Here is a 9,624-nt window from a genome sequence, read left to right as displayed (position 1 = left end):
AAAGTTATGCAACACCCAAAATCCCTGTGTGAAAAAGTAATTGCCCCCTTACACTCAATAACTGGTTGTGCCACCTTTAGCTGCAATGACTCCAACCAAATGCTTCCTGTAGTTGTTGATCAGTCTCTCACGTCGCTGTGGAGGAATTTTGGCCCACTCTTCCATGCAGAACTGCTTTAACTCAGTGACGTGTGGGCTTTCAAGCATGAACTGCTCGTTTCAAGTCCTGCCACAACATCTCAACTGGGATTAGGTCTGGACTTTGACTAGGCCATTCCAAAACTTCCAATTTGTTGCTTTTTAGTAATTTTCATGTGGACGTGATTGTGTGTTTTGGATCATTGTCTCGCTGCATGACCCAGCTGCGCTTCAGATTCAGCTCACAGACGGATGGTCTGACATTCTCCTGTAGAATTCTCTGATACAGAGCAGAATTCATGGTTCCTTCTATTAAGGCAAGTCGTCCAGGTCCTGAGGCAGCAAAGCATCCCCAATCTTCCTGACCAGTACTAACCATTACCATATGTAATCTTCCTGACCAGTACTAACCATTACCATATGTGGATGAGAAATAGCTTAGTGTATCAGTGGCTAGGGCCAACTATACAATATGAAAGTAAATCTGACATTTGTTGAGGTCATGTCATTCTTGGAGGCAGAAATCTTAACGTAAGTCTGTAAAATCAACCGTTGGTTTCTATATTTTGGGTGTCTCCGGTGGGACTTGCTAAATGCTTTGCTAGTGAATGACCAGTTGCTTCCGTAGCATATTCCCATCCCCCACATGTTTGATGCATTTACCTATTCCTGTTGATGATGTCATTTCCTCTCATTTTCTTAGGACCCTGATGGCGGGGGTTCCCCAGTACGGGTGTGTGGTGAACCCCCAGAAGGTGGCCGTTAACTTCCCTGTGGGTGAGGGGGGGTCCTGCCCTGCTGGGGTACGCCTGCTGCCCTTTCACTGCCTGTTCCCCTGGTGTGGTTTACTGTTGGACACACACACTCTGGACGTCTACAATGACTACACCAGGTAACACTCTGGACCTCTACAATGACTACACCAGGTAACACTCTGGACCTCTACAATGACTACACCAGGTAACACTCTGGACCTCCTACAACGACTACACCAGGTAACACTCTGGACCTCTACAATGACTACACCAGGTAACACTCTGGACCTCCTACAATGACTACACCAGGTAACACTCTGGGCCTCCTACAATGACTACACCAGGTAACACTCTGGGCCTCCTACAATGACTACATCAGGTAACACTCTGGGCCTCTACAATGACTACACCAGGTAACACTCTGGACCTCCTACAATGACTAGACCAGGTAACACTCTGGACCTCCTACAATGACTACACCAGGTAACACTCTGGACGTCTACAATGACTACACCAGGTAACACTCTGGACGTCTACAATGACTACACCAGGTAACACTCTGGACGTCTACAATGACTACACCAGGTAACACTCTGGGCCTCTACAATGACTACACCAGGTAACACTCTGGACGTCTACAATGACTACACCAGGTAACACTCTGGACCTCTACAATGACTAGACCAGGTAACACTCTGGACCTCTACAATGACTACACCAGGTAACACTCTGGGCCTCTACAATGACTACACCAGGTAACACTCTGGACCTCTACAATGACTACACCAGGTAACACTCTGGGCCTCTACAATGACTAGACCAGGTAACACTCTGGACCTCCTACAATGACTACACCAGGTAACACTCTGGGCCTCTACAATGACTACACCAGGTAACACTCTGGACCTCTACAATGACTAGACCAGGTAACACTCTGGGCCTCTACAATGACTACACCAGGTAACACTCTGGACATCTACAATGACTACACCAGGTAACACTCTGGGCCTCTACAATGACTACACCAGGTAACACTCTGGACCTCTACAATGACTACACCAGGTAACACTGGACGTCTACAATGACTACACCAGGTAACACTCTGGACCTCTACAATGACTACACCAGGTAACACTCTGGACCTCCTACAATGACTACACCAGGTAACACTCTGGACCTCTACAATGACTACACCAGGTAACACTCTGGACCTCTACAATGACTACACCAGGTAACAGGCACAAGGATGGAAGCATGCACGCACAGACATGCAGACACAGGCACAGGTACACACACACACACACACACACACTGAGGTATTGCTTTGGTGTTGTGAACATTCAGATCCACTGATTTTGTTTCTATTACCCATGTTCTTTGTGTGTGATAGGATATAGGATTTATTTATTTTTATATGTATACATACACTACATGACCAAAAGTATGTGGACACCTGCTCGTCGAACATCTCATTCCAAAATCATGGGCATTAATATGGAGTAGGTCCCCCCTTTGCTGCTATAACAGCCTTCAGTCTTCTGGAAAGGCTTTCCACTAGATGTTGGAACATTGCTGCGGGGACTTGCTTCCATTCGGCCACAAGAGCATTATAATAATAAATAGTGAGGTCGGGCACTGATGTTGGGCGATAAGGCCTGGCTCGCAGTCGGCGTTTCAATTCATCCCAAAGGTGTTCGATAAGGTTGAGGTCAGGGCTCTGTGCAGGCCAGTCATGTTCTTCCACACCGATCTTGACAAACCATTTCTCTATGGACCTCGTGTCGTGCACAGGGGCATTGTCTTGCTGAAACAGGACATGGCCTTCCCCAAACTGTTGCCACAAAGTTGGAAGCACAGAATCGTCTAGAATGTAATTGTATGCTGTAGCGTTAAGATTGACCTTCACTGGAACTAAGGGGCCTAGTCCGAACCATGAAAAACAGCCCCAGACCATTATTCCTCCTCCACCAAACTTTACAGTTGGCACTATGCATTCGTGCAGGTAGCAATCTCCTGGCATCCACCAAACCCATATTCGTCAGTCGGACCGCCAGATGGTGAAGTGTGATTCATCACTCCAGAGAACGTGTTTTCACTACTCCAGAGTCCAATGGCGGCGAGCTTTACACCACTCCAGCCGACGCTTGGCACGGTGATCTTAGGCTTGTGTGCGGCTGCACTTACACTTAGCACTTCCAGTTGACCGGGGCATCTCTAGCAGGGCAGAAATTTGACGAACTGACTTGTTGGGGAAAGGTGGCAACCTATGACGGTGCCACGTTGAAAGTCACTGAGCTCTTTAGTAAGGCCATTCTACTGCCAATGTTTGTTTATGGATATTGCATGGCGGTGTGCTCGATTTTATACACCTGTCAGCAAAAGGTGTGGCTGAAGTAGCCCAATCCACTAATTCAGAAGTACCAGTCAAAGGTTTGGACACCTACTCACTCATTCAAGAGTTTTTATTTTTACTATTTTAAAACATTGTAGAATAATAGCGAAGACATCAAAACTATGAAATAACACATATGGCTGCTTCATTAAATAGTACCCACAAAACACCAGTCTCAACGTCAACAGTGAAGAGGCGACTCTGTGATGCTGACCTTCTAGGCAGAGTTGCAAAGAAAAAGTCCAGTGTCTGTGTTCTTTTGCCCATCTTAATCTTTTATTTTTATTGGCCAGTCTGAGATATGGCTTTTTCTTTGCAACTCTGAAGGTCAGCATCCCGGAGTCGCCTCTTCACTGTTGACTTTGAGACTGGTGTTTTGCAGGTCATATTTAAAGAAGCTGCCAGTTGAGGACCTGTGAGGCGTCTGTTTCTCAAACTAGACACTCTAATGTATTTGTCCTCTTGCTCAGTTGTGCACCGGGGCCTCCCACTCCTCTTTCTATTCTGGTTAGAGCCAGTTTGCGCTGTTCTGTGAAGGGAGTAGTACACAGCATTTTACGAGATCTTCTGCTTTTCTTTCGAAAACAAGGACATTTCTAAGTGACCCCAAACTTTTGAACGGTAGTGTATATATATTCCGTTTTTTATTTTATTTTTTACTTTCATATAGGATTGATTTCAATCAATTGCTATGCAGGCGATGTTTTTTTTGGGGTGACACACTGAGCAACCCAGATGCAACATAAATTGGGTCCAGATTTTAGATGGCTCATTGACCTTTGTACTAGAGTGACTAGGAGGATTACCGAAGTCTTACTATCTCTGTCTGTCAATGTACTGTTTATATGGTTCCTGTCTCTCTCTCTCTCTCTGTTACCGCCTGCATGGTTTCTGGTAAACTGTTCTTAACTACCTTGAACCCTGGCCGTACTTACTGGTATAGAGTTCTATTGAGCAACAGTAAATCCTAGTGGGACTGGGGAGTCAGATTGCTGATGGGTCAATATGAATGATGATGATGAATTGGTAAGAACAATAGGATAAGATGTATCTAACTGGATGTATTCATTATGATAAAAGCACAACTGAACTTGGATCTCTTATTCCTGTCTTCTCAGCTACGCTGGCCTATCCCTGCGCTACAGCCTGACGCTAGGCTCCGCCCACTGTGCAGGGCAGCAAATGAAGAGGAAGCTCATGTCTATCCTTAGACTCAAGTGCCATGCCCTCTTCCTGGACCTGAAAGTGAGTCGGGCTCTGCTATAGGCTAAGACCACCTGTCAATCAACTGCTTTGTCCACTCTCTCCCACCCGAAGTGTGACTGTTATCCAATCCCTCCTGTTGTGTGTGTATTTCAGACCAACTCCCTGAAGGCTGTCTATAAAAACATCTATAAGCTAGTGTTGCTGCACGCATTCAGGTAAGGTAGCCTATGGTCTGACCTGAAAATGACCTTTCAGTGGCTTGACCTCTCACCTCACCCTTACCACACACCTCCTCCAGCCACTGCCTGTCCCAAACACAGGAGAGGGACTTCAGCCTCTGTCTGGAAGAAACCCAGATAGAAACACCCTATCTTCTTTTATGAAGAGGAATGTCTCTGGATGGAGCAGATTGATGGTTAACTAGCTAATAGCTGCAGTAATACGCAGTAGCAGGAAGTGTTTATTTTGGATAAGTGATCATCTCTCTATGGTTAATGTTTCCGTAATGGGGGTCAATCATTTATTTTTGGTCACCTTTATTCCAAGAGTGGACACATTCCATTTTTCTTTCATTAACCATTGGCCATTTTTTTACTTCTAAGCTCCCACACACACACAGCAGATGAATATACACGGTGCTTTCTGTGGTTGTGGCGTTAGGTTCCATGCCTGTGCCCAGAGTTTGCCCTTTGGTCAGAAGGTGGGCAGAAACCCAGCTTACTTCCTCAATCTGATCTGGGACATGGCAGAATACACCAACCAGCTGGTCAGACTCTGCAACAAAGGCAAGCCTGGAGATTTTTACTACTTTTTAATATAGGACTCTCCATACTTCTGTCATTCTAGCTTTCATCTCGCTCTCACCCCCCCCCCCCCCTGTCCCCCCTCATCGTCACTGTAGCCTTCATTAGCGTGCTGATATTTAGTCTCTTTCTCTCTCTTCCCCCCCCCCTCCCCCAGGTCTGTCTCTAGGTTGTACGGCTCTGACAGGAGTCCTACAGTATGAAGCAGTAGAACTGATCTACTCTCTGACCTTCCTGTTGGTTCTGTCCTGTCATCGTCCCGTCTACAAGGACCTCCTCCCTCCACTACACACACGTACGTTACACCTCCTCCGCGTTGACGTTACACCTCCTCCGCGTTGACGTTACACCTCCTCCGCGTTGACGTTACACCTCCTCCGCGTTGATGTTACACCTACTCCGCGTTGACGTTACACCTCCTCCGCGTTGACGTTACACCTCCTCCGCGTTGACGTTACACCTCCTCCGCGTTGACGTTACACCTCCTCCGCGTTGACGTTACAACTACTCCGCGTTGACGTTACACCTCCTCCGCGTTGACGTTACACCTACTCCGCGTTGACGTTACACCCCCTCCGCGTTGACGTTACACCTACTCCGCGTTGACGTTACACCTACTCCGCGTTGACGTTACACCCACTCCGCGTTGACGTTACACCTACTCCGCGTTGACGTTACACCTACTCCGCGTTGACGTTACACCTACTCCGCGTTGACGTTACACCTACTCCGCGTTGACGTTACACCCCCTCCGCGTTGACGTTACACCCCCTCCGCGTTGGTTTGTTTTTTTAGACCACCCTCTTTCCGTTCACCAATATATTCCGTGATCATACTAGAATACCGTAATGGCGTCAGACCTGCAAAGATAACTGCAACACTGTGTGGGTCTATCATGGTGCCTACGGGCATTGAAGACAGTCGATGAGACGATCAGGTTTACTGATCCAGTAGTGACATGACCGGTGATACGACGGGGGGTGGGAAACAGGCAGTGCAGGCTTTTATTCCACCCCAGCTGTAACTCCAGAGGTGCCTACCCTTATAGTAAAGGGTCTGTAAGTGTGGAGGTTATGTCATTGAGTTCATTTATTGTATTTTGTATTTTATATTTGTATGTCTTTTGTATGTTTAGTGGAGGGGGGGGGGGGAAGGATTGAAAGGTAGGAGATATTGAAAGGGCAGTGGGCCAGATTCGAAACCATGCCGGCAGCGGTACGTCTGCTCCAGAAGCATCGGCTTAGATCGGTAGACCACCCCAGGCCACGTTGAGTTCATTTTCTAATGATAGTAACATCCCACTGGATTGGACATATTTTCTCTCAACCACTTTATGGACCCGTAACTGTTTATTTGCTTGCCGTAGTCAGTGGCTGTGTATGGGTCGGCTTCAACTGTGTCCCTCTCTGGCTCTACAGGTAAGAGGAAGCTGGAGAGGAAGCTGGGGGGTTTGAGACTGGCACGAATCAGACAAGCTGCCACACCCAAAATACCTGAGGACTTCAAGGCCATCTGGGCCTAGAGGAGAATTTCCACCACTGACCTCTCGCCCTCTGACCTCTCGGTCCTCGTCCCCATAACCCCGTCAGTGCATCAAGGGGCCTGCATAGCACAGCAGGTAGGAGTCTTGTAGAGGCGGAATACTGTGTGGACAATTGGAATTTGTTTCCGGTGTCAATATTCTGGTTTGGCTGTATACTAGCTCATGTTTGATTCCATTGTACTTTAAAGCGGACTGTGATGGTAGTAACATGAGCGATAAGGATGAATCATAAAAGGCTCTCTTTTTTATTTTTATTTTTTAAATGCCATGTAAAAAAATTCAATAAAGATTGTATGTAAGGTGAACACCAGACCCTCCCATCTCTTTCTCTGGACTTTGTCTGTTGATTCATCGAGTGCTCGGTAGCAAAAGGCAGTTCCCTTTCAGTCAGTCAAACTTCGGTACAAAATACTATGGAGAGTTGTACTCACGCGACTTCGGTTGAAGGATCTAAAATCGCGCCTTACATAGGCCAATGAAATCCGTGCCTCGCTGGAAGCACTGCCTTCCACCGGTGGTAAGGGTGAGGCTCAGATTAATTCCTTCAAATATTCCACTTCACCTTTGTGTGAACAGGAACAAAACAAACAATTGGAACACGACCGTCTTGCGATGTGCCAACTGAACTGTCCCATAGTGGTGGAGCATGCTCACCCTCTGGATGTTGTCTGCTGGAGTTTGCATGGTTCTCATAGTTTCCTAATCACAAACAAATAGTTATTTTTTTTGTATTGCTTGGCCTGGCTGTGGCAATGAGTAAGATGGCAAAAAAATGCGACCTTGACGACGAAGACGAAGCCATGCCCAAATTAATAAAGACCCTTATGTTTGTTGGCTTGTACGTCTCGGCTCAGTGCCTGCTCTGGCATGCCCTCGCTCGAACCAGTTTATGTGCAGAACAGGACAGCTGGCACTGTTCCCCTACTAGTCCATGCACAGGTTTTCTTGACAATCGTGGAATCATTCTTCAGGGGTCTTAGTGACTTCCTTGCCCGGGTGCCCGTGCCTTGGCTGATTTTTTATTTGGTCTTTGGTCAGAGCATATGTCTTGCCTACCTGGGTGTGTGCGGTGGCTACCCACGCTCAACCCGGCTCCTGTGCGCTCTGTTGGGAGGCTTCAGTGGGTACCCCCCCCCCCCCCCCCCCGCTGGCTGTGTCTGCCTTGGTCAAGCGCCGCTTGTCTCTCTTCCGCGACTTGTCGATGAAGGGCCTGGTCCCACCTCGGTGAGCTGGTCCTACGTAGACTTTCAAGACAAGGCTAGCCAACAAGCGCTGCATAGCGTGCTAGCCAGGTTAGCCAACAAGCGCTGCATAGCGTGCTAGCCAACAAGCGCTGCATAGCGTGCTAGCCAACAAGCGCTGCATAGCGTGCTAGCCAACAAGCGCTGCATAGCGTGCTAGCCAACAAGCGCTGCATAGCGTGCTAGCCAGGTTAGCCAACAAGCGCTGCATAGCGTGCTAGCCAGGTTAGCCAACAAGCGCTGCATAGCGTGCTAGCCAACAAGCGCTGCATAGCGTGCTAGCCAGGTTAGCCAACAAGCGCTGCATAGCGTGCTAGCCAGGCTAGCCAACAAGCGCTGCATGCATAACTTCCGGTGAATGACGCTTACTAGCTTCGCTGCAGTGGATAGTGGCTGTTTTACGGGATCCTAACCAATTCTGCTATTTTTATTCTGATCTTAACTTTTTTTGTACATAATGTCTCCGCCATTTCCTATGACTGAAAACAGCTTATACCATGATGAAGACAGCTTGTCTGTCGAAACGTTGGTTATTAGGTTATTAAATTCTGAGCTCATAGAGTGCGGCTCTCCTTTTCTTTTTCAAATGTTCTACTCCGTTAGCCAGCACCTCGTCTAAACAGGTGTTCTAGTCCGTTACCTCGTCTAAACAGGTGTTCTAGTCCGTTACCTCGTCTAAACAGGTGTTCTAGTCCGTTACCTCGTCTAAACAGGTGTTCTAGTCCGTTACCTCGTCTAAACATGTGTTCTAGTCCGTTACCTCGTCTAAACATGTGTTCTAGTCCGTTACCTCGTCTAAACATGTGTTCTAGTCCGTTACCTCGTCTAAACATGTGTTCTAGTCCGTTACCTCGTCTAAACAGGTGTTCTAGTCCGTTACCTCGTCTAAACAGGTGTTCTAGTCCGTTACCTCGTCTAAACGGGTGTTCTAGTCCGTTACCTCGTCTAAACGGGTGTTCTAGTCCGTTACCTCGTCTAAACGGGTGTTCTAGTCCGTTACCTCGTCTAAACAAACATGTGTTCTAGTCCGTAACCTCGTCTAAACAAACGTGTTCTAGTCCGTTACCTTGTCTAAACAAACGTGTTCTAGTCCGTTACCTTGTCTAAACAAACATGTGTTCTAGTCCGTTACCTCGTCTAAACAAACATGTGTTCTAGTCCGTTACCTCGTCTAAACAAACATGTGTTCTAGTCCGTTACCTCGTCTAAACAAACATGTGTTCTAGTCCGTTACCTCGTCTAAACGGGTGTTCTAGTCCGTTACCTCGTCTAAACAGGTGTTCTAGTCCGTTACCTCGTCTAAACAAACATGTGTTCTAGTCCGTTACCTCGTCTAAACAAACATGTGTTCTAGTCCGTTACCTCGTCTAAACAAACATGTGTTCTAGTCCGTTACCTCGTCTAAACAAACATGTGTTCTAGTCCGTTACCTCGTCTAAACAGGTGTTCTAGTCCGTTACCTCGTCTAAACAGGTGTTCTAGTCCGTTACCTCGTCTAAACAGGTGTTCTAGTCCGTTACCTCGTCTAAACGGGTGTTCTAGTCCG

The 9,624-nt window shown here is 47.3% G+C and overlaps 1 protein-coding gene across 1 annotated transcript in view; it reads left to right on the top strand.

Annotated features, from left to right (window-relative positions):
- The window catches only part of tert (telomerase reverse transcriptase), a 19,130-nt gene extending 11,990 nt beyond the window's left edge, over positions 1–7,140 (top strand). The window contains exons 11-16 of the mRNA XM_084166339.1: positions 842–1,030; positions 4,404–4,530; positions 4,645–4,706; positions 5,152–5,276; positions 5,452–5,589; positions 6,713–7,140. Coding sequence (XP_084022465.1) covers positions 842–1,030; positions 4,404–4,530; positions 4,645–4,706; positions 5,152–5,276; positions 5,452–5,589; positions 6,713–6,816 — 745 coding nt within the window. The 3' untranslated portion in view covers positions 6,817–7,140. The remainder of the gene's footprint in view (positions 1–841; positions 1,031–4,403; positions 4,531–4,644; positions 4,707–5,151; positions 5,277–5,451; positions 5,590–6,712) is intronic.
- The last annotated feature ends 2,484 nt before the right edge of the window (positions 7,141–9,624 follow it).

This window comes from Coregonus lavaretus (genome assembly GCF_964263955.1).
Source record: "Coregonus lavaretus genome assembly, chromosome: 7".
NCBI lineage: Eukaryota > Metazoa > Chordata > Actinopteri > Salmoniformes > Salmonidae > Coregonus > Coregonus lavaretus.
This window is presented reverse-complemented; position numbering and strand designations above follow the sequence as displayed.